At 65.4% G+C, this 22825-nt stretch overlaps 3 protein-coding genes across 5 annotated transcripts; all 3 read left to right on the forward strand.

Annotated features, from left to right (window-relative positions):
- Positions 1 to 821: 821 nt before the first annotated feature.
- Positions 822 to 6279, forward strand: ENTPD2 (ectonucleoside triphosphate diphosphohydrolase 2). Of its 2 annotated transcripts, none has more exons than XM_063082571.1 (9): positions 822 to 944; positions 2452 to 2569; positions 3148 to 3298; positions 3426 to 3585; positions 3665 to 3892; positions 4313 to 4567; positions 4650 to 4769; positions 5725 to 5859; positions 5943 to 6279. In XM_063082571.1, the coding sequence occupies exons 1-9, from the start codon at positions 828 to 830 to the stop codon at positions 6144 to 6146; spliced, it is 1488 nt and encodes a 495-aa protein (XP_062938641.1). In that variant the 5' UTR covers positions 822 to 827; the 3' UTR covers positions 6147 to 6279. The 2 variants fall into 2 exon arrangements, with proteins under 2 accessions (XP_062938641.1, XP_062938642.1); XM_063082572.1 differs by having other exon boundaries at positions 5794 to 5859.
- Positions 6280 to 8306: 2027 nt separating this feature from the next.
- NPDC1 (neural proliferation, differentiation and control 1) lies at positions 8307 to 14658 on the forward strand. Of its 2 annotated transcripts, none has more exons than XM_063082388.1 (9): positions 8307 to 8496; positions 11335 to 11481; positions 12660 to 12794; positions 12876 to 13049; positions 13126 to 13192; positions 13265 to 13349; positions 13426 to 13505; positions 14096 to 14192; positions 14279 to 14658. In XM_063082388.1, exons 1-9 carry the CDS (start codon positions 8385 to 8387, stop codon positions 14345 to 14347), a joined length of 966 nt encoding a protein of 321 aa, XP_062938458.1. In that variant the 5' UTR covers positions 8307 to 8384; the 3' UTR covers positions 14348 to 14658. The 2 variants fall into 2 exon arrangements, with proteins under 2 accessions (XP_062938458.1, XP_062938459.1); XM_063082389.1 differs by having other exon boundaries at positions 12879 to 13049.
- Positions 14659 to 19761: 5103 nt separating this feature from the next.
- Positions 19762 to 20928, forward strand: FUT7 (fucosyltransferase 7). Its single transcript, XM_063081542.1, has 2 exons — positions 19762 to 19774; positions 19913 to 20928. Exons 1-2 carry the CDS (start codon positions 19762 to 19764, stop codon positions 20926 to 20928), a joined length of 1029 nt encoding a protein of 342 aa, XP_062937612.1.
- The last annotated feature ends 1897 nt before the right edge of the window (positions 20929 to 22825 follow it).

Here is a 22825-nt window from a genome sequence, read left to right on the forward strand (position 1 = left end):
CTGGCCTCCCCAATCTGGACCTCTGTACCTCCAGGCAAAGGGGGCGGCGGGGATGGCCATGGCCCTGAGCTGGGAGGCAGGGACTTAGGGGCCACCCGAGCTCCTTTCTGCTCTGCACCTGGGCTCGGTGTAGCCACAGCTCTTCTCTCCCTGTGCCCTCACCCTTCACCTTAGTACAGGGGCTGTGTGAGGTACACGGGACTCAGCCCTTCATGCTGCTTGGCTTTGCGTGCCTAAGGCCTCAGGGGCAGGCCTGTTCTAGGTCAGCTCAGTGTCCCTGGAGCTGGGTCAGCCCCGCAGACTGGTGGATCCTTTCTGGCAGGGCGGGTACCCCAGGGGCCAGCCTGGTCCTCCCCCAGCCCCGGGGGGTTGGCTCTTCAGCCCTTGCTCCGCAGGCAGGTGTGAGCATCCTTTTCCTCCTGAGCGCCCAGCCTGGACGCCCCCCGCCGTGCTCCCAGGGCAGGGCCTCCCTTCCCAGAACTGGGAAAAGTGGGGCTCCCCAGCCGCAGGACCCTCCGAACAGGACCGCATCTGAAGCAGCCCCTCCCTTCAGGGCTGAGAGGCAGGAAGGAGGCGGGTGGGCGACAGCGCAGCCGGGAGTTGAGGGGTGGCGCGGGTGACTGGGCCGCGCGCACCTCTCACCTGCGGTCCAGGCCGGGCCCGGCGGCCGGTGGGCGGAGCCTGCGGCGGTGGGCGTGGCCACCTGTGGGCGTGGCCGGCCCGCCTCCCGCCCGCGCGCCCCGCCCCGGGCGCCTACTCCAGCGTCCGGCGGCCCCCGGCTCCCCGCCACCCCTGGGTCCAGGCCTCGTCCTCCCGCGCGCCCGCCCATGGCCGGGAAGGTGCTGTCACTGCTGCCGCCGCTGCTGCTGGCCGCGGCGGGCCTCGCCGGTCTCCTGCTGCTGTGCGTCCCCACCCGCGACGTCCGGGAGCCGCCCGCCCTCAAGGTGCACGCCCGGGCACCCGGCGCGCGTCCGGGGAGCTGCGGGCCCGGCCGGGGAGCCGGGCGGGGGAGGCTCGGAGCCAAAGCAGGGCCAGGCTGCGGAGCGTATCAGCCCGAGACCCCCACCCGCGCCCTGCTCCCCGCCGGGCAGCGTGGGGTCCCGGGTCCCACGCACTCCGTTCCCCGCCCGGGTCCGCGGGGCGGCGGCGGAGCTTCCGGGGCCACGAGGTGCTGGTGGCCCGAGTCCCGGGAATTCCCCGGGCGCTGCGCCCGCCCCGGAGCCAACTGCACGGCCGAGGGGCTGTCTCCCCGCGCCCGCGGTGCAGCACCCGGGGCGCCCCCGGCTGTGGCCAGACCTCCGCCCCCAACCCAGCGTGGCCCCCGGGGGCCACCCTGGGCGACACCTGCCCTGCGCTGCGGGCCCCAGAGTGCGCCGTTAGAGAAGCCTGGGCTCGGGGTCGGCCCAGATGGGGAGCCACAGGCGCAGGGGCCCGGGAACCCCTCCCCGCCCACCCCGGTGTTCCCGACAGTGTTGGCGCTGCCCTCGGGGGGTGCTTGGCAGGGGCAGCGCTGGCTGGTTCTAAAGGGGTTGAAACTAGGTTGGATTTCCCATACCACCCTCCCGAACCCCCGCACCCCCGGCTTGCCAGTCTTCTTTAACCCTTTAACGGACTTGTTTTGTGAGTGGGTGGACATCGAAGGCCGATGAGCCCAAGATGAAAGGTCTGTAGACGGGAGCTCTGCAGCCGTGCAAGACCACGCGGCGGTGGTGAACGGGTCTGCCTGCCGATGCTCCTCGGCTGCTGGGCGAGTTCCCTGCTGTGGGCGAGCATAGGCTGGAATTTGCACCAGGCTGGAAAAGCAGGGTCTCCAGCCAGGTTCCCCCAGCTGGGATCCAGACCCTTGGGGACAGGGGCTGGAAACAGCACTCACAAGGCGGTGCTGAGCTCGCCCAGTCTGCAAGCAAGGCCCCGTCAGCGCCCACTCAGCTCTGCAGGACAAACCTCTCTCTCTGGCCCCAGCTTTGAGGCCCAGGGAAGCGCAGGGGTCGGAGGCCCACGCCCGGCCTCAGCAGGCCGTCTTCCCCGGGGCTCTGCTTCCTCATCCTTGCGTTAGGCTGGGGTCAGGTAGAGGCAGAGCGGGGAGGAAGGAAGAGGGCTCGAGGATGTTGCTCCTGCATCGGGCTTCCTCTCACGGGGCCTGGGGACCTTGTGTCTCGGGCAAAGATCCAAATGTGGTCCTGGGACCCTCTGTCCCAGACACAGCCCCTCAGGGAAGGCTGCCACCCGGTGCCTGGTATGCTGGCTTCAGGCAGGCAGAAGGGAAGAGGTCACCCCCTATTCTCCTTCCAACCGAGCTGTGTCACTGTGGTTGTCCTTGGCCTTCTCTGTGTTTCAGCACGAAGCTTGCCACATGAGGGGGTGGGGGTGGAGGGGAGGGGGAGCCAAACGGCACGGCCTTCAGGGTCCCTGGACCCCACCCCCAGGCTGATTCTCCACCCCTACCCCCAGTATGGCATTGTCCTGGATGCTGGCTCTTCGCACACGTCCATGTTTGTCTACAAGTGGCCTGCGGACAAGGAGAATGACACGGGCATTGTGGGTCAGCACAGCTCCTGCAATGTTCGAGGTGAGGCCCCCCAGCACCGCACACGCTCCAGCCTGGACACTCACTCTCTGTGGAGTCTCAGAGTCCCCCTCCAGCCTTAGCCTATGCAGGCCCAAGCAGTCAGGCCCCTCTCACTTGATGTCAGATAGGGCTCATTCCAGGCAGGAGACCTGGAAGAGAGGCTGGGCCCTCTGAATCTGAAGGGGCTGTGGGCAGTTTTTATTGTAGAAAGGAAGCCCCAAGTAGCAGGTGGAAAATTTGGGCCCAGCCCAAGACTGGCTTCTACATCCCAGATGGAGCAGGAGGGGCTCTGAGGATCTGGTGGACTCATCCAGGCAGGCCCCCCAGGAGGTGAGGCTGGGTTAGTAAAGCGCAGCGCTTTGTTCTGGCACCTGTGCTCACACCCATTTGGCAGGCAGCAGCCTCAGAGGCTCTGGGTGGCACCTGTCTCCAAACTGGGCATCTCTGGGCACTTAAGTTGGGAAGGTGGGTCTAAGCTGCCACCTGGCTTGGGAGCCCAAGACCCCCAGCCCTGCTGGCCTATGGCTTGTCTAGGGGCTGCCCACCAGGCATGAGCCCATCTCTCTGCCTCACTCTAGGTGGGGGCATCTCCAGCTATGCTGACAACCCTTCCGGGGCCGGCCAGAGTCTTGTTGAATGCCTTGAACAGGCACTTCGAGACGTGCCCATAGAGAGACATGCAGGCACGCCCCTCTACCTGGGAGCCACAGCGGGCATGCGCCTGCTCAAGTGAGTGTGCCCGACCCCTGATCTCTTGCTCCTGGGTCCACACGCCCTCAGGCAGACCCCGGGCACCCCTGCAGCAGGATCACACCACATGGGGAGAAGGCCCCTCAGAGTCCTTCCCATCTCACAGCCTGACCAGTCCAGAGGCCTCAGCCAACGTGCTCGCGGCGGTGACGCAGACGCTGACCCAGTACCCCTTTGACTTCCGTGGTGCGCGTATTCTCTCAGGCCAGGACGAGGGAGTGTTTGGCTGGGTGACTGCTAACTACCTGCTGGAGAGCTTCATCAAGGTGGGCCCGGTGGCCAGCCCAACAAGCTGGGGGCATGGCCGTCTATCCACCTGCTGACCCCAACCTCTACTCTCCACAGTACGGCTGGGTAGGCCGGTGGTTCCGGCCAAAGAAGGGGACACTGGGGGCCATGGACCTGGGGGGTGCCTCCACACAGATCACCTTTGAGACGGCCAGTGCAGCTGAGGATCAAGCCAATGAGGTCCAGCTGCAGCTCTATGGCCAGCACTACCGAGTCTACACCCACAGCTTCCTCTGCTATGGCCGTGACCAGGTCCTCCAGAGGCTGCTGGCCAGTGCCCTCCAGGTGCCCCTTCACCCCCAGCCCACCTATACCACACTGTGGAGGGAGTGAGAGGGGACCGGGGCCAAGGGCTCCAGAGCAGAGACTGGACAGTGGCCAGAAAGAGGGCTTCCCCAAACCGAGTTTTGATCGGCTGGAAGGACAGGTGGGGCGGACCCCAGAACGAGCACAGGTCCAGTGGCTGGGTGTGGGTCTGGAGAAAGGAGGCCCAGGGACAGATCTCAGAGGGCCTCAAATGCCTGGCTGTGAGGTTTGATTTTTGTCCAGCAGGCACTGGGGAGCCATGGATTGCTCCTGAGCTCAAAAATGATGTTGCCAAAGTGGGACTTGTGGGAGACTCATCAGGCTGGTCCTCTGGGGTGGGGGTGGCAGGCAGTGCTTGGAGTGGGGGTGGTGCCACCTGCACTCCGGTTGTCCCACCAGACCCACGGCTTCCACCCCTGCTGGCCAAGGGGCTATTCCACCCAAGTGCTGCTCCAGGATGTGTACCGGTCACCATGCACTGCGGCCCAACGGCCCCAGACCTTCAACAGTAGTGCCAGGGTCAGCTTGTCTGGGAGCAGCAGCCCCAACCTCTGCCAAGACCTCATTTCGGGACTCTTCAGCTTCTCATCCTGCCACTTCTCCCGATGCTCCTTCAATGGGGTCTTCCAGCCCCCAGTGGCTGGGAATTTTATTGTGAGTCCAGGCAAAGGGGGTCGGGGCAGGTACCCTGAAGTGCCTGGGGTTTGGCCATGGTGTGACTGTAGCCCCCTCGCAGGCCTTCTCTGCTTTCTTCTACACCGTGGACTTCCTGAGGACTGTGATGGGGCTGCCAGTGGCCACCCTACAGCAGCTGGAGGCAGCCGCAGTGACCGTCTGCAGCCAGACCTGGGATGAGGTGAGGCCTGTTCCCTACCTCCTCCAGGGCCACGCAGGAGTGCTCGGCGGGCTGGCATCATGTCTTCCCAGCATTCACTCGCTCTATAAGTAGAGAGGGACCCAAGCCTCTCAGAGCAGACTGAGTTTGTTTGGCAGGCGTTGAGAGACTTGAAAAGTGGCCAGGTTATAGCAGGAAGGCCGGGATCCAGGTGGTCCAGGGTTTCAGAAGTTTCCCTAAGGCCTGAACCTACAACCAAGATCTGGAGGGCAGAGAACAGCAGGTGCAAAGGCACCGTGGCAGCAAGAAGCCTGGAGCACGCAGGGGCAGAGAGGCGTGTGAGTGGGACAGAGCGCGGGGGAGAATGGACCAACAGTGGAGAAGCAGGATCAGGAGAGACTGGGCATGTGGGATTGGCAGGGACTGGGTGGCGGGAGGGCAGTGAGAAGTTGGTTTCTGACGTCTCTGCTGGCCAAACACTGGTGCCATGTGAGGAAAGATGCAGAGGTTTGAGCATGAAGAGGGTGAGGTGCCATCAGAGACTCGCGGAGAAATGTGCAAGCCATCCGCGGGACTCGGGTGGTGACAGATGCCCCGTCCTGTCTTCTCTGTGCCTACTCTCAGGCAGACTAGGGGTGTGGGCAAGTGGGGAACAGGAGGCAAGCGCAGGGGGGCCTGACTCAAGCCTGGAGCTCCTCCTGTTCGCCTGGCCATGCGCCGAGGTTCCTGCTGCCCTCTGCTCCCTGGTGGCCATCCCTGCTGTCCCCTCGCGTCAGGTCTTCCAGGCACAGGTGCCTCAGGGAGGGAGGACCCTGCCATCCAGCAGCCACAATGTTCATCCCCGAGGGATGCCCCCTTGGACTCGGTCTTGCTGCGCGTTTCCAGGGAGTGTCGCGGTCTTTGGCCTCACATTGCCCGTCGGGGGGCGACGGCTCCCCGTGGTCGCCGGCCCGACGGTCTCCCGCCCGCGTCCCAGCTGCAGGCGCGGGCGCCAGAGCAGCGGGCCCGCCTGGCCGACTACTGCGCCGGGGCCATGTTCGTGCAGCAGCTGCTGAGCCGCGGCTACGGCTTCGACGAGCGCACCTTCCGCGGGGTCACTTTCCAGAAGAAGGTGGGGGCGGGGCCGCGCGGGGGGCGGGGCCGCGCGGGGCGGGGCGGGGCCCCGGGCGCTGAGGACACGCCCCTCGCCCGCAGGCCGCGGACACGGCGGTCGGCTGGGCGCTCGGCTACATGCTGAACCTGACCAACATGATCCCCGCCGACCCGCCGGGGCTGCGCAAGGGCACGGCCTTCGGCTCCTGGGTCGCCCTGCTGCTGCTCTTCGCCGCCGTGCTCCTGGCCGCGCTCGTCCTGCTGCTGCGCCAGGTGCGGTCCGCCAAGGCTGCGAGCGCCATCTAGGGGCGGGCGGGGGCAGCTGCCCCACCCCTCCGCCCGCCCTCAGCCTCTGCCCCTCGGGCAGACCCGGGAACCGAGACCGAGTCTCTGGCGCCCGCATCCACAGGGGGCCCATCCATGCCCTCCACCCACTTCCAGCCCCACTCCACCCCTTCCATCCCGCTTCCAGCCCCCTCAGCCCCTTCACCCCCCCGACCCCCTCCGGCCCCGCTCCACGCTCACCAGCCCGGGCTTCGCCTCAAGGCCTCTGCTCCTCCTCCTCTTCCTGGGGGTGGGGAGTGCCTCAGCCTGTGACTCAGGACTGGGTCTCCAGGGACTGGGGCCTTTATTCTGATCACCAGGGCCCTTAGAGCCCCCTCCCCATGGAGTCTGGGTCTGTGTTGGTGAGAGGGTCAGAGCCTACAGGCCAGGAGCCAGCCCAGCACCTACTCGTAAATATTTTGTAATAAAAAGTTTTTCCTAGAGCAGTGAAGAGTGTTTGCGGGGTGGGAATCTTTGCTGTCCCTTCCTCCTCTCAGCTGTGCTGGCCATGCAGGCTTGGTCCCAAGGGTGGACGCTGGCTCTTCCTACTTCTTTCCTCTCTGGGCCCAGACCTTGGGCAGTGCTGGCCACTCCCCTGCTCTGCTGTGGTGGCCAGGAATAGGTGTGGATGGCCACCAAAACGATGTGTCTGGGACCCTCGAATCTTCTCTGGCTAGCACAGCCCCCACAATCCACCACCCCCAGATCCACATCAGTGACCCAGGCCAGACTGTGCTGGACTCTGGCCTAGAGTAGGCAGGCCTTGGAGTGAGGGTGAGGGGCAGGGGGTGTCAGAGGGGGGAGGCAGCGGACGAGGCCTAGGGTGCACTCAGTGCTGTTAGACACCGTGGGAGGAAGGCAGGCCCTCATCAGGAGGTGGTGTGGGGGTGGGAGATGAGACCAGGACCGGGAGTGACCCAGAGCCCCATCCCAGGGAGAGATGAACTTCAAAAAGAGCCTGGCTCTGGAGCCAAGCCATGCAATGGCACTGGGACGCCTTGCCCCTGTCGCCTGGTACTGAGTCTTCTGCATGCCCAAGAGGCATCCAGCAGCCTGCACCCCAAGCACTGTCAACCACCAGGATGGGAAGGCTGGTCTTGGCTACGTCTTCCCCTGTCCCCCCCCACCCCATTCTGGGAAGTGAGCTCAGACACTGTTTCTGTCTGTCAGTGCCCTGTGGGGAGGGCGGCGGTCCTTGTTCTGCCCGCTCCTCCTCCGCACACACCCGCTGCCATTGTCTGGGCCATTCCACAAAGCTGACTGCAGCCGGCACCAGTTTTGGTGTTCTGAGACCCGCAGGACCGAGAGGCAGCACTGGGCGGGGGGGTCTCGTCCTTGTTTCTCTTAATGACTGAGCCAGAGGAAGGTGTCCTGGTGGGGTGGGGTAGGTGCGCTCTCAGGAGGCAACAAGTAAGGTGTAAGGGGGGACATCATAGGTACTCATTGCCGTGGGGCCCGAGGAAGCGAAAAGGCGGTGACCTGGGACCACCACCACCTTGGACAGCTCCCAGCTGGCTTTCAGCAGCAGCTCCGGGTCCCTCTTGCCCCCTGGTGGCCTCACTGAGAGCGGCTATCCGGGATCCAGCCAAAGTGGCCGTCAGAACTGGTTTAATTCTGTGCCCGTGTGTTTGCTTTCACCCGAGTGTCCCCGAGTGCCTCGATGCCTCTTGGGGCACACCTGCGCATGCCTGCGCACCTGTTTCATCTCCTGTGCACCTGTCTGTGTGCACCTGGTGCTCCTTGTTTCTGGGTGCTCACGCCTCTAGGCCCAGGCAGGTCCTCTGCTCCAGTGGTGGCTGCCGGACAGGGAAGAGGCGAGGAGGGGGCGCTCCCGGGAAGCCCACCCCGGAAGCCCACCCCCGGCCACCCCCAAGCCGGATTTCCGGGGATCAAGGAGGGACCCGGCTGAAAAGGTTGCAGGGGCAGAGAGGCGGCCTGAGGCCTAGAGGCCGGGGACGAGGGGACCGGAGCTGCGGGGAGGGGGAGGGTGCAGCCCGGAGGCCGGCCCGCCCCCGCAGGTGCAGCGCGCAGGCGCAGTCCCCGTGTGCGCGCCCCGCCGGCGCGCGTCCGTCCCGGCTCCTGCGCCGCAGCGTCAGCGCCGCCGCCCCTCCTGCCCGCCGCCGCCCCCGCCGCTCCTCCGCTGCCGCCCACCGGCGCCCGGAGCCCACGCCGAGCCCCGGGCCGGGCGGTGCCATGCTGCCCCGGCGGCCGCGCTGAAGGATGGCGACGCCCGTCCCTCCGCCCTCCCCGCGGCACCTGCGGCTGCTGCGGCTGCTGCTCTCCGGCCTCGTCCTCGGCGCGGCCCTGCGAGGCGCCGCCGCCGGCCGCCCGGGTGAGCGAGCGCAGGCCGCGGGACACCGCCGCCGCCCGCGCCCGGGAGGGTAAACAGGCCCGGCCCGAGGGCGCGGCGCCGGGGATGCCCGAGGGCTGCGCTGGATGCGGCGCCTCCGGGGTTCCCGGAGCAGAGTTCACGCGCTTCCTGGCTTTGTCTCCGGGTCCGTGAGCCTGTCTGTGTCTTGTCTCAGGAGACCTCTCTGCGCCCGCCGTGCTCGGGCTCCGGGCGCGCCCGCCGCTGGGGTCGGTCCCGTGCGCGTCTCTGTGTGTCTCTGGGGCTCCCGCGGGTGCGGGGCTGGCCCGGGGTACCTGCCGGCCTTGCCCCGGTGTGTGCTCTGGGGTCGGGGTCGCAGGGGGCAGTGCTGGTCCGCCTGTCCCGTGCCTCGGTGGTGTAGGGCACGCGCCTTGCTATGCCTGTCATGGCCGGTTGAAGGTTCCTGGGCACTTGTCGGCCTGTCCCAGGTTTAGGATCTTGTTCTGGCTTCAGTGGCGGGGGGGGCGGGGGCTGGCCTAACCTCAGAGCTTCCTCCACCCCCTGCCTTGGAGGGCACTGGCCATTCTGTCTCCTGGACTAAGGGCTTTGGATAGACTCCAGAGGAGAGCGATGAACCCAGGGTCCTAAGAGACTCTCCCTGCTTTACAGATGGACACTGAGGCTCCAGGCAGCAAAGGGATGTAGGAATCCAAGACCCAAAGTACACCTTCCCCTGAGCGGGCTGAACTGGGAGACTTTGTGCCATTCGTTCACTCAGTTCTCCTGGAAGCCCTGCCCTGTAGGAGGGGTGCTATTAGCCCATTTTACAGATGAGGAAATTGAGGCACAGAGAAATTAAGTGACTGGTATGTGGCACAGCTGGGACGTTAACCTGGGCAATACGGTTCTGCGTGTGTGGCCTCAAGAGGCCAGAACAGGGTGGGCTTCCTCCTGAGCACAGCAGCCCTGGACAGGAGGTAGGCATGACCAGGGAAGGCTCCCAAAGAGGCCGGACGGTCAGAGCATGGCAGGCCAGGGATGAAGAGGCCACCTGCTGAGAGCATGGCTCCAGGCTAGGGTCTTTTCAGGAAATGGGCCTACAACTACCATGCTAGGCCCTGAAGGGCAGGTGCCATTCCCGTTGTTCGTGGCCCTCTGCAGCCTCATGCCCGCCTCACTGGGAGATCTGGCATGGCCCTCCCACCCCAGTGCTCAGTGCCTGGGAGAGGCCCTCAGGTAGCCCAGATGTGGGGGGAGTGCCAGCCATTCTCCAGCAGCCCTTGTTCCTGGGGCCCTCTTCCGCACCCCAGGGCCAGAGAGGAGGCCTTCCTTCCCAAGACTAAACAGCAACTACATCCTCCTGGACTTGGGGGTTGGAGGCTGGGGAGTCTGCTGGAACCCAGACCTCAGGGCCAGCTTTATACCTCAGGCCACTATCCTTGACCTGGTGGACTCTGGGTTATTAGCACCAGGGGCAGGGACTGCTTGGGTCCCCAGGTGCCCAGCTGGTGGGTGGGGTTCAGACAGACCTGCTGGACAGCACAGGCTTAATGTTTAACTAGCCCAAACCCCAGGCCCAGCCCACTGATTCTGGAGGCTGCTGATCCAGGCTGTGGGGAGTGGGCGAATGCCTGGAATGGGAGCCTGTGCCCACCTGCCATGGGGGCTGCTGGAACTTCCTCGCGGGAAGCCCACAGCCTGGAGGCACTGAGTGTCAGGTTACCAAGGAAACCAAGCCAGGCCAGATAAGGTGTGGAGAAGGACAGATCCCACACCATCACCCTGGGCCCCAGTGGCCCTGACTGCAGTGGGGGTTGGGTGGCTGTGCTGAGAGGGAGGGTCCCGGTTGGCCAGAGACATCCCATCCCAGGATCCCCAGGCAGGGTCTGTGGTCCTGTGGGTATCCCGCTGGCTCTGCTGGCTCACTGTGACTGAGGCCAGGGTTTCAGGCCTCGGGACATTCCTTTGCGGCAACTCCTCCATCCCAGAGGGGAAAGCAAGGCAGAGAGGGCCACTGCCCCCCAACCTCCAGCACCAGGGTGGGACCAGCTGACCACGTGTATAAGCAGGACTCTTGTCATCTGGGCCCCAAATCAGGCAGATGAAGTGTGGTTAGAAACTAGGGCCTGGCCTGGAGTCCTCGGCACTGCCCAGCCAGGCCTCCCAAAGCCATGGGGTGCCACCTGGCCCATGTCTGCTGTCCCCTGGTGGTGTGGTTGCAGGAGTGACCCCAGCCTGGGCTCTGTATCTGAAGCAAGTGAGGCCAGCTAACTCCATCCTGTGTCCCCCCAACCTCAGCAGTTTCTCTGTGCCCTGGAGACAAGCCAGCAGCGAGACAGGGGCAGCAGCCATCTTCCAGGCCGGGCACTCATTCCACACTGTCTTCCTGGTTCCGCTCTCTGGGGCTGTAGGATGGCGTGCTGGGGCTTTGGGGGGAGCCTTGACGTGTGTAGGAGAGGTGGCTGGCCAGCATCCTTAGCTGCTCCTGAGCCAGAGACAGACAGACCTGGGCCCTTCCCTCTGGGACTCCCAATCTGGACCTCTGAGGCAGGCTGCACGGCCCCACCCAGGAGAGCTCAGGGCAGCCGGGACACTGAGGGTCAGTTTTGTGTGTAGGGCTGGATCAGGCCTGGAAAGCGGACTGGGGCAGTGGGTGGGGCAGGGTAGTTCCGATAAGTCTTGGGACTATTTGCTTCCTGGTTCCAAGCCCTGGCTGTAGGGAGGAAAGGCCTGCTCCTCAGAACAATGGCCGGAGCAAGGCCTGGCCAGCTCTGCGGGAGGGGGGCTGGGGCAGTGCTGTTGCTGTGCAGGGGCCAAGCGGAGCAGGCTGTGACCTAGCCCTGCCTTCTGTTTCCTTCCCAGATGCAGCATCCTGTCCTGGGAGCCTGGACTGTGCCCTGAGAAGGAGGGCGAAGTGTCCCCCGGGCGCGCATGCCTGTGGGCCCTGCCTTCAGCCCTTCCAGGAGGATGGGCAAGGGCTCTGCGTGCCCAGGATACACCGGCCTCTGGGTATGGGAGAGTGGAGATGCCAGGGAAGTCAGCAGTGGGACGTCCTTCCTCTCTCCCTTCCCCACCCTGATGTTTGCCTCTTCCCCTAAGAAGCCTCCAGCCTCAGCCCCCAGCCCTGGGACAGTGGCCACCAGATTCTCTGAGTTCTATGGGGGGGCTCATGTCACTCTCCAAGTAGCCTCTTGATCCTTTCCAGGTGGTGCCAGTCCAGAGCCTGGAGCTGGGCTGAGGCCTGGGATGCTTAGCCCCTCCTAGTGCAAGGGCTGTCCCATGTGAAATGCTGAGGTGACCATGGAAGAGGAGGGGTCAGAGTTCCCCAGCCTGGGCCCCGCAGGCTCTTCCAAAAACCCCTTTAAGCCCCACTTCCCCACCCCAGCTCACCCTGCTCTCTCTCCTTTGTGCACTCATCCTGCCACTTGGTAACAAATGTGTATGAGGTCCAGCCCTTTGCTGGGCACTGGGGGTGCCCCACCTGCCAACCCAGGCCCAGGGTCTGTTGGGATGGCCAGTGGCTGAGTGACCTCAGGTGTCATGGGGGCTTTACAGAGAGATGCGGGGCGGGGGGGTCAGCAGGGGCTTCCTGGGAGGGGTGGTGAGGAGGGGGTGCTGGAGGTGGCAGGCAGGGTGTAGTGACAGGTAGCCTCTGTCTGGGCTGTTTTGGTGTTGTGTGTGGGTGTCTACCAGGGAGCTTCTGTCTGGACTGTGGAGCCTGCAGTGGGTAAAGTGGAGGCCCAGCACCAACCCCACCCCTGACAGCTGTCTCCTCTTCCTCCTGGTCCTGGGGGGAAGCCTGGATGCTTGCATGTACTTTAGCCTCTCACATCTCTTGGCCAGAGAAGGTGGTGGGGGTTTGGAAGGGGAGGGGGTTGCTGTCCCAATGCTCTGACCGTTCTTCCGCGGACAGCGGCTGGGGTAAGCGACCCCATTCCTTTCTTCTCCTGCCTACTCACTGCACATTCCCCTAGCCCTCCTCCCCCTTGCCCCGCCCCCACTTTTCCTGGGAAGTTTTGCCGCTTGCTTGAAGCTCCCTCCGTTGTCACCATGGCAACCCAGGATGGAGAGGGGCCCACAGGCTGGCACCCGGTCCGCAGGCCACCAGTGCCTGGAAGGAGCCTGGAGGGAGAAGGGAGGCCCGGGCCTGGGGGCCCCTCCACCTGATGGCCCCTCACCCTCCCCAGGGGAGGGCCCGCCCCAGCCCAGGCTGGACGAAGAAATCGACTTGCTGGCCCAGGAGCTAGCCCGGAAGGAGGCCGGGCCCTCGAGGCTCCCAGCCCGGCCCCTGCCTGAGTCCCGACGGCGGATCCTGGCGCCTGGTGAGGCCCCTGCCCCGTCTCCTGCCCCCACCGTCCTTGACCCCAGCCTGGTCCTGCTGTTCTAACCTGCCCTCTCCTCAGCAGCCACCCTGGGCTTCTCAGAGCGGGGTCAGGGGCCCAAACTGGGCCTCACCTCCACTCCGGGAGCCCCCGCGCCCACACCCCCCACCTCCTTGGGCTCCCCCGCGTCGTCCGGGCCGGTGCACATGTCGCCCCTGGAGCCTCGGGGCGGGCGCGGCGACGGCCTCGCCCTCGGTAGGTCTCGAGCAGCGGACAGGGGAGGCGGCGGCCCCGAGGGGAAGGCCGCCCCTCACCGCCCGCTCCCCCGCAGTGCTGATCGCGGCGTTCTGCGTGGCCGGCGCGGCCGCCCTCGCCGTGGCCGCCCTCTGCTGGTGCAGGTGAGCGCGGCGGGCCCGGCCGGGCCGGGCAGGGCGGCGCCCCGCGCAGCGCTCAGGCTCTCCTCCCCGCAGGCTGCAGCGCGAGATCCGCCTGACCCAGAAGGCCGACTACGCGGCAGCGAAGGCCCCGGGCTCGCCCGCAGCGCCGGGTACCTCGGTGCGTGGCCCCGCCCCGGCCGCGCGCCCCGCCCCCACCCCACCCCGGCCGCGCTTGACCGTCCCCCCCCCCACAGCCCGGGGACCAGCGGCTGGCGCAGAGTGCGGAGGTGTACCACTACCAGCACCAGCGACAGCAGATGCGGAGCCTGGAGCGGTGAGCGACCCCGGCCCGGACCCCACGGCCCCACCCCCACCCGGCCAGCCCCGCCCCCAGGCCACACCCCCAGCCGGCCAGCCCCGCCCCAGGCCACACCCCCAGCCGGCCAGCCCCGCCCCCAGGCCACACCCCAGCCGGCCAGCCCCGCCCCCACGACCCCACCCCACCCGACCAGCCCCACCCCCACCCGGCCAGCCCCGCCCCCACGACCCCACCCCAGCCGGCCAGCCCCGCCCCCAGGCCCAACCCCCACCCGACCAGCCCCACCCCCACCCGGCCAGCCCCACCCCACGGCCCCACCCCCACCCGGCCAGCCCCCACTCCCACGGCCCCACCCCCACCCGGCCAGCCCCTACCCCCACGGCCCCAGCCCCACCCCCCATGACTCTACCCCACGTCCCCGTCCCAGAGCCTGCCGCCCGCCCCCCACGGCCCCACCCCCACCACAGAGCCTGCCGCCCCCCTCCCCCCCGCCCGGCCCCCTCCAGACCCCCACCTGGGGCTGGTGCGCCCAGCGCCCATTTCCAGCCTGGGCCACTGGCACCTGGAGGGTGTGGGGAGGACCAGCGATCCCGCCCCCCACCCAGGCATAAAGACCCGCCCAAGGAGGTGGACTCGGCCTCCTCGGACGAGGAGAATGAAGACGGTGACTTCACGGTGTACGAGTGCCCGGGCCTGGCCCCGGTGAGTGCCTCGGGCGCGGGGCAGGGCCTCGCCAGCTGTGGGGGCCCCTCCCAGCGCCGCACTGCCCGCCCCTTCCCGCCTTGTAGACCGGGGAGATGGAGGTGCGCAACCCGCTGTTCGACCACGCCTCGCTGTCGGCGCCCCCGCTGCAGTGACCCGAAGCGGAAGGGACGACCCCGCTCGCCGATGGCACATCCCTCGGGCGGGGACGGGCAGGGCCCGGTGCTGCCCATTCAAAAGAACACGTTCTGACACTCTGCGTGCTGGTGGCTGGGCGGGGGCGCTGGACCCCGGGACCTCTTGCCAGGGAGACACCCCCTTGTGCCGGGAGACCTTCTGTCCCCCTTGCATCTCTCCTATCCGGTCTGGACACCCAAACTGGAGGGGGCGGGGAGAACCCTAGAACCCGGGGGCATGGATGGGGAATTCTGGAGACAAAAGGTAATTAAAGTACATTTCAAACGTGTGGCTTTTGGGGTGTTGGAGGCGTCGGTTGCTCCTCAGCCACCCCTATCCCCCATTTGGGTCCCTGACTGATGAGCCCTGGAGGGGGGAACCTGGGGCCTCCTGCACCCCCAGAGAGAGGGGGCACCTCTGTCCCCTACCTAGAAAGACCCTCCCACGAAGGCTGGGGTAGAAAGGCAAACACAGAGGGCCACTGCGTCCCCTCCCTCTCAGCCGGGCCTCGCCCCTACTGACACTTCCACCCTGAAGTGGGGGAGGGGTCGCGCACAGTGTAGGGTGAGGCCAGTCCAGGGGTGGCTCTAACTCTCTGGAAGACCCCATCCTGTATTATAAAAAGGGCTGGGAGAGGGGGCAGTCCACACACACCTGGATGTGGGTGCCCAGCACCTGCGTTGCTGCCTGTCCACCTGGCAGGAAGCGGGGAGGGCAGGAGGCAGGCCTTAAGAGTCTTTTTTCCCAGGAGACCCCAAAGGCTCCTGGGCCCCTACAGCATATATGGGGTCGGGGCACACCAGGCACAGGGACCTGAGAGGCCCAGGCTGTGCACAATGCACGGCCAGGTGGGCTGTGGGGGAGGGGCTAAGGTGGCGGCCAGCCGTGAGTGCACAGAGCTGGGGTCAGCCCACCACTTCCCCACCCTGAGAAGCAAGGAGGCCCGGCGGGAAGGTGTGGGACTGTGTGGTCAAAGGTTCCGAGATTGGGCCAGCACCATGCTGCGGTGCAGAGCAGGGGCAGTAGTCTGTCCCATGGAAGCTGGGGAGGGGCAGGAATTGGGCTCAGAAGCCCTTCAGTGTTGCTAAGGGTGGGGGGTCAGGGCTCCTAGACAGCCCTGAAATGGGGAAGAAAAGGCCAGTTTGGGGCAGGCAGGTCCCTGAGGTGAGAGTGGGTGGGGCAGGCTGGTGGAAATGAGGTCACCCATGTTTGGAGCTACTCGTTTGTCCCAGTGGCATGTTTTGGGGGCCAGAGCCCACCCCGACCAGGAAGCCCCCTTCCCCATCAGACCCCCACTCCTCAGGTATGACCTTGGGCTGGTCCTCAGCTGGGAGCCTCAGTTACCCTTTGGACATTAGTGTGGGAGACGGAACCGTGTGGAATGGGGGCATGGCATGTCCGTTGTCATGTAGTCTGAGTCATTGGGGGAGACAGCCACAGAGTAAACGTGCGCAGAGAGATGGAAGCCTTGCTCAAGAGCAGACGCGCCAAAAGCTCTGAGGTCACGATGCTCACCCATCCCACTCCTGCTGGCCTGACCTGAGTGAGGGCTGAGAGCAGCCACCTGGTGTGTGTCATCTCCACCTTCTGGTAGTCTCCATCCTGTCCCTGGCTTTGAGGAGGAAGGTCCCCTCCCAGTGGCAGCTGCAATGAATAGAGGCTGGTGGGACTCAGCTGAGGAAGGGTGGGCTGGGCCACCCTCAGCCCACTTACCTGGCATGGACCCCCGTCAGCCCAGCACCCCACTCCCCACCTGCCTCTTTTGGCTTCTATTAGCGCTGGGCCAGTTCTCAATTTTATCCAAATCCTACTGTCCTGCTGTCACTAGCCACCCTCCCTCCCATAACTCCTGGGGTGGGGGTGGGCTGTCCTGGGACTCTGGAGACCTCTATCCTGGGCAAGTGGCCTGGCCTCCACCGGCAGTGTCAGAGCCTGGCTGCTGTCCCTGACCTTGCCACAGGGCTCCTGCCGAGGAGCACCTTCCCTGGCAAGCAGCAAGAGGCCCATTTCCTCTCAGCACTCTGGCTGGACCCCACCTTGAGCCCTGAGCCCGCCTGAGCCCTTTGCAGGCCTGGCCTCCAGCAGCCCAGCCCCTCCTGCATTCGGCTGTCACTAGTGGAAGCCCAGCAGGAAGTGTCTGTGCTTCCCTTGCCTGGAGCCCTTTCTGAGCACAGATGCCAGGGTGACATTCTCTCACCCCAGCATAGGTCCTGGGGTGACACTCATTCCATTTAGTAATGTCCCCAACCCAGCAAGACTCCGAGGCAAGACCACGCTTGGCATGGAACGTGGCGCGATGATTGCCTAGCCAGGACTCTAGGAAGTGGGGACCTGGGACAGCTTTGGGCCTGGGAGGTGATGTCCTTCCACTTACAATTCACAGAACAGAAAAGGACATGCAAGATGTGGGGGTGCAGTGCACGGATCCCTGGAGGAGCAGCCCCCAGCAGATCCTGGAGCTGGCCCAGGAGCTCTACCTGGACAAGGGCAAGGATGCAGATGTGCCCCGTACCCCCCTCCCCTGCCCCGGTCTTTATAGGAGGGAGGGGCCCACCCACTGCACTGCACCCTCAGGTGGCCCAGAAAGGTCTCCCCTCCTGCTGTTTGCGGCCAACTGGCTCCCAACACTGCCCTTGCGCTGTCCCCCTCAGCTGTGTCTCTCACCTGGGGGCCCCTTTAGCCATCTGCCAGCCTCCAAGATGCTGCTTCCGCCTTGGCAGGAGCCAGGTGGCTTTGGAGCACGGCCACCAGGGGGCCCTCATGGCACGTGTCTGTACTCTGCCCTGCTCAGGCCAACCCTTAGGGTGGTAAGGTGGGAGTCAGGCTCTGCTCTGCTCCCTGAGGCACCCCTTCAGCTAGGGCTGGGCACCCCTAACATTCTTGCTGCTCCTGGTGCTGTTGTCTGCAGTGGGGACAGCAGTCCGCAGACCAGTGGCCTGCCCTGAATCTGGGGTAGGGCTCATGGGGTTGAGGCCCCTTTAATTGGTGTTCACCAAGACATTGGCCCTGGGCTGGGCGGAAGGGCTCAGCTGGGGGAGAGCACATGTTCATGACCCCACGATGCTCGTGGGGTGTTGAGCTGGGGTTAGGTGCCACCTGTGCCCTCAAGCACCCAGTGAGTGAGATGGCAGGATGGGGCCCCTGACTTTCCCTTTGACTCATGGTCTCTTGCCCCCTTCTCTTTCCTCTGAGAGCCTTTCGTTCTGACCCATTTCTGGGCCAAACCTCTGAGCCCCATTTCCCAGCAGCAGGTTCCCACAGTGGGGCCTCATGGTGGCCCACCTGAGCAGGCCCTCAAGGAGGAGCGAACCCAAGGCAGGGGGTGGGGAGGCTCCTGTGAATCCACCCAGGAAGGGAGCTGGCTGTGGGTGTGGGCGAGGCCGGTGGCAAGGGCCCCAGCCAGCCTGGCAGCACAAACAGGAAGGACAGCAGGCTCGGCAGCCAGAGCTGGGTCACCCACAGGCTGTGGCAGGATCACCTCCTTCCTTCAGGCCCTGCTGCCTGCCGGGTGCCCGCCACAGGGAGAAGAGACCCGAAGCCAGGGTGTGGTCCTCCTGGGGTCCCACTGCCTGAGAGAGATGCTGGGGTGGGGTCAAAGGTCCAGGTGCCACCATGATCATCTCACTAAGCATCAGGGTGGCTGGAAGGACAGGGCTGGCGGGGGCTGCCCACTCTGCGGCCAGCTACTGGAGAGCAAAGCACTTCAGGCCGGCTGGACAGAGCCTGATGGCTTCCACAGCCCTCCCCTCCTCTTGACGCATTGCACAACTCCCCACCGCAGCTTGGAGGTTACTTTGTGGGGCAGGGGGGTGGGGAGTCTCTGAGCGGCCAAACTGTCATCCTCCTCTGGACTTGCCTCTGTCCCCACGGTGGGTCTGCTGCCCCCTGCCTGGTTTCCTCCCAGTGGCAGCCTGGACCTCACGGTGGATCTGGAGCTGGAGGAGGCCCACGCACGGAGCAGGACAGGGACGGACAGGGTGGTGGGAGGCAGACCCCCTAGAATAGCCGACAGTTCCTGGTTGCTGTTTATTCTGGGACATCTAGTCTGGGGCGTCCAAGAACCTGACCGGGCCTGAGACCTCTGGCATGAGTGCCAGACTTTGCCATGCCATGTCCGGGGTCACAAAAGTCTTGGATGCAGCAAGTGTGGGGGGGTCTGGCTGGGGTGAAAGAAGCTGGTGGGGCACCATCTCAGCTGAAAGTGAGGCGCAGATGGAGCTCAGGTGACCCTGCAAGGCCGTCCCATATGGCCACATGGGCTTGTTGCAGCAGAGGGACCAGAATAAAAGGGGAAGGAAACTGACCTGGAGGCACCAGACCCCAGGGCCATGAGGGCTGGCTGAGGGGTGTTGGGGGGCGGCCAGGAAGTCTGAACTTCGGGCTGAGTCCAGTCTTCCTTTTTCCGGAGCAGGCGCCAGCCTTGTGCCCGCCCGGGTCAGGGACACAAGGACTCCTTCCCTATCCAGCCTGGAAAGCCCCCTGCTGCTGCAGCCCGGAGGAAGTGGCCTACAGCTCTTCCCAGCCCACCCAGGACCCTGGGCCCCACCTACTTACTGCCCAGGGCTCTATGGGCATATGTCCCTGGAAAGCGAACAAAGATGCAGCAGCCCTCCAGCCCACCCTGGGGCCAGGCCCAGCCTGGCGTCTGCCCGCATGGGCATGCGTTGCAGCCTTGTATGGACAGACACCGAGATGGATCCCCTCTCTGGGTATCTAGTCTGGGGACAAGGTGGGTCCTAGAGGAGGCAAGGGTGGCGTGGGGTGGCCCAGTAAGACACCTCAGCCTCTGCAAAGTGCTGAGCACAGCATATCTGTGAAGCGCGAGGGTCTCCTGGGAGACCACAGCCCTGCTGAGCAGGTGGTAAGCTGGGGGAAGTGGGCGATGCCACAGCGGGAGGGGCCTGGCCTCCTAAGGGAAGTGCACTCCCCACGGTGCCCCAGGCTTGGGTGACGGGTGGTGGCTGGAGGCCACCTCTGCTCAGGGCACCCACCTGGTGGCCTTCCCTTTCCTGGGGCCCAGGGGGCCCCTCCCCCGTCCTCCTCTGTGTGCCCAGCTGGTCATCTCTGGTCCTTCTGGAGACCAGCAGGGGTGAGCTGGCATCATATTGGGCCCTGGCTTGGCGCCTGACCTGTAGCCGTACCCCCTTCCCAGCAGTGGGAGAATTAATGAGGGAGGGGGTGGGGATGGTGGTTGATGCCAAAGATCATGGGGGCAGGGGTGGGGCGGGAGCGGGAAGGTCCCCTGGCTTCCCTCACCTTGGGCAGATGAAAGGAGCGTGCTTCTAGGTGGGGGCTGAGTCGGGGCACATCCGTGATTTCAGGGCGCCTGTCGGCAGCTGCAGTGATTTGAGAACCTCGGATTTCTTGGGTGACTGATTCTGGGAGGCTGTGGATGAATAATGCCGGTAAGTGTCCGGCCCTGGGGAAGCCCGGGCTGGGGAAGGGTGGGCACCCAGGCAGGCAGAGGATGGGGGTGGCAGGGGGCAGGTGTGGTGTTCCTGAGCCCAAAGTGACAGAGCTGCTCCTTCCTCGTTCTGCTGCAGGGTGCGGTCCCACATGGAGGCTGCGGGGCTGGGGGGCCCTGGCCTGGGGGGCCCTGCTCATGGCCCTCTGGCTGCTGTGGCTGCTGGAGTTGGCCCCTGGGGGTCCCCCGGCACCCCAGCCTGTAATAACCATCCTTATCTGGCACTGGCCTTTCGCTGACCGGCCCCCAGAGTTGCCCAGCGACGCCTGCGCTCGCTATGGCATGGTCCGCTGCCGCCTGAGCACCAACCGAAGCCTGCTGGCCAGTGCTGACGTCGTGGTTTTCCACCACCGCGAGCTGGAGACCCAGCAGTCCCACCTGCCCCTGGCTCAGCGGCCACCCGGGCAGCCCTGGGTGTGGGCTTCCATGGAGTCACCCAGCCACACCCATGGCCTCAGCCACCTTCGCGGCATCTTCAACTGGGTGCTGAGCTACCGGCGTGACTCGGACATCTTCGTGCCCTATGGCCGCCTGGAGCCTCGCTTGGGACCGTCGCCGGCGCTGCCAGCCAAGAGCAGGCTGGCCGCCTGGGTGGTCAGCAACTTCCAGGCGCGGCAGCGGCGCGCGGGGCTGTACCGGCAGCTGGCGCCTTACCTGCGGGTGGACGTGTTCGGCCGCGCCAATGGGCGGCCCCTGTGCGCCGACTGCCTGCTGCCCACCGTGGCCCGGTACCGCTTCTACCTGTCCTTCGAGAACTCACAGCACCGAGACTACATCACCGAGAAGTTCTGGCGCAACGCGCTGGTGGCTGGCACCGTGCCGGTGGTGCTGGGGCCCCCGCGGGCCACCTACGAGGCCTTCGTGCCCCCCGACGCCTTCGTGCACGTGGACGACTTCGGCTCGGCCCGCGAGCTGGCCGCCTTCCTCACGGGCATGAACGAGAGCTGCTATCGCCGCTTCTTCGCCTGGAGGGACAGGCTCCGTGTGCGGCTGCTCGCAGACTGGCGGGAGCGCTTCTGCGCCATCTGTGCCCGCTACCCTCACCTGCCCCGTGGCCAGGTCTACGAGGACCTGGAGGGCTGGTTCCAGGCCTGAGCTCCCGCTGGCTGAGGGAGGCCGGCGTGCGTGGAAGGGCTGGGTGTTGAAATCAAACCACCCGGCATCCGGCCCCCAGGGGCAACCATCAGGCGACATGGAGCTGAGGTCAGAGGCCAGGAAGCGAGGGTGAGGGCTGGGGAGGCTGGAGGAGGGGGCTGCGGCGGGCACTGGAGCAGGTATTTGGGGGAGGAGGTAAGAGCTGGGAGGGAATTTATGGGGGTGCACATTGCTGGTGCTGATTAAAAGGGAAAGGCTGGCCAGCTGGCGCAGGGGGTCAGAGCGTGGTGCACAAAACACCAATGTCCAGGGTTCCACCCCTGCACCGGCCAGCTGCCGGAACAACTGCAAACCAACAACCAAGAGGACAGGCTGCTGAGGTCAGGGCCGGCCACCCCCAGACGTGGGCCTGAAAGAGTGTGAAGGCATCTCAGCGTGCAGTTTGTGGGGGCCAAACCGGGCCCCCCAGACCTCCCCTGTCACTGAAGTGCCCTGGTTCTGGAGACGCAGGCACATGGCCCTGCTCCTTCCACAGTTCTAGAGACCCTGCGCACAGACCTGCGCCGGCCCTGGGGACACCACGATGAACACCCCAGCCTGTCCTGGGCTCTTCGCAGCCACAATACACGCAGGGAGGGAGGGAGGCACCAGACAATAAAGAAGCGAACGGACACGGAGCGCTGTGTGGTCGAGTCTGTGAGGTGGCAGAGCCCCATATCTGCCCTCCTCTGCCCTGTCATCCCCCGCCATCAGGCTTCCTGTTCCTGACCCCAGGGACCCTGCCCGCCCAGACGTACTCCCCCGTGCCAGGTCTGCCTTGCTTGCTCGCCCCCCTACTTCCTTCAGCATTTGCCAAATGGCACCTTATTGGAGAGCCCGCCCTGACCCCCTAAAAGCCCAGATGGGTGGAGAGCAGGAAACTGAGGCTGGAAACCTGGCCGGGGGTCGGAGGTGCCCCATCTCATAAGCCCTCAGGCTGGAGGGGTTTCCCGGGCAGCGAGATAGCGTCTGATTTGTGATTTGGAGTTCCCTCTGGTGGCTGGTGGCAGCATGGGCATTGAGGGGGCAGGGCATTGACGACCTCCACTGCAGCCAGGGGAGTCCCTTGTGACAGGCTGCATGCGGGGCAAGAAGAGAGGTTGGCGGTGAGCCTATGGTGTTGCAAGGATTGGGAGAGGCCAAGCCCCTGGGGCAGGGGCACGGGGCTTGTTCCTGCCCCAGGTGGGGGTAGCTGGCGGATCGAGGCAGTGGCTCATGGGAAAGGTCTGCCAGTGGCTTCCTGCCCTGACCTATGCCCCTGGGCTGACCAGGGAGGAGGAAGAGTCTCAAGCTGCAGGTTAGGGTGGTGACTCGTACTGTCCCCTGCCAGTCTGGGGTCATCTCTCCTGCTATGAAGGAGCTGTGAGGCGGTGGGGAGCTGCAGACCCTGAGGTCGGTCATTCACTGTAGGGTGAGCTCTCCATGTGTGTCCCAGACACTAGACACCACACAGCCCTACCCCCTGCCATTCACAGGTGGGGAAACCGAGGCTGGCGAGGAGCCATCCGAAGGAACTCTCCACAGGTTCTCCCCTGCACGCCGGGGCCAGCCTGCCCTCCGCTGCCCTCTGTTGGCCGTGGGGACGAATCGACCCTGCAACCTCCCGGCCAGCAGGTGCCAACTCAACCCCAAGCTCCCTGTGCAGAGGCCGGACTGGCCCTGGGCAGGGAGAGCAAAAGGCGCAAAGGCGGCAGCCTCAGTCTCCCCAAGCAGCCTGCCTGCCCCTGTCCGCGGGGAGCAGGTCCTGGAGCCAGCAAGTCCCTTCCCTTCCTCTCGCTGCGGGCGGAGTGATGACCTGCAGGAGGCCGAGCATCGCCCAGCACCCCCTCAGAGCGCTCTGTGGACAGCGACCACCTTG

Source organism: Cynocephalus volans, chromosome 17, assembly GCF_027409185.1.
Source record: "Cynocephalus volans isolate mCynVol1 chromosome 17, mCynVol1.pri, whole genome shotgun sequence".
Lineage (NCBI taxonomy): Eukaryota > Metazoa > Chordata > Mammalia > Dermoptera > Cynocephalidae > Cynocephalus > Cynocephalus volans.

Coding starts and splice junctions, on each gene's coding strand:
- ENTPD2 (XM_063082571.1), top strand. CDS start 828: ATGGCCGGGAAGGTGCTGTCACTGCTGCCGCCGCTGCTGCTGGCCGCG. Junction 3,586..3,664: donor TGCTGGAGAGCTTCATCAAG/GTGGGCCCGGTG, acceptor TACTCTCCACAG/TACGGCTGGGTAGGCCGGTG. Junction 5,860..5,942: donor GGGTCACTTTCCAGAAGAAG/GTGGGGGCGGGG, acceptor CCTCGCCCGCAG/GCCGCGGACACGGCGGTCGG.
- NPDC1 (XM_063082388.1), top strand. CDS start 8,385: ATGGCGACGCCCGTCCCTCCGCCCTCCCCGCGGCACCTGCGGCTGCTG. Junction 13,050..13,125: donor CGGCGACGGCCTCGCCCTCG/GTAGGTCTCGAG, acceptor GCTCCCCCGCAG/TGCTGATCGCGGCGTTCTGC. Junction 13,350..13,425: donor CCGCAGCGCCGGGTACCTCG/GTGCGTGGCCCC, acceptor CCCCCCCCACAG/CCCGGGGACCAGCGGCTGGC.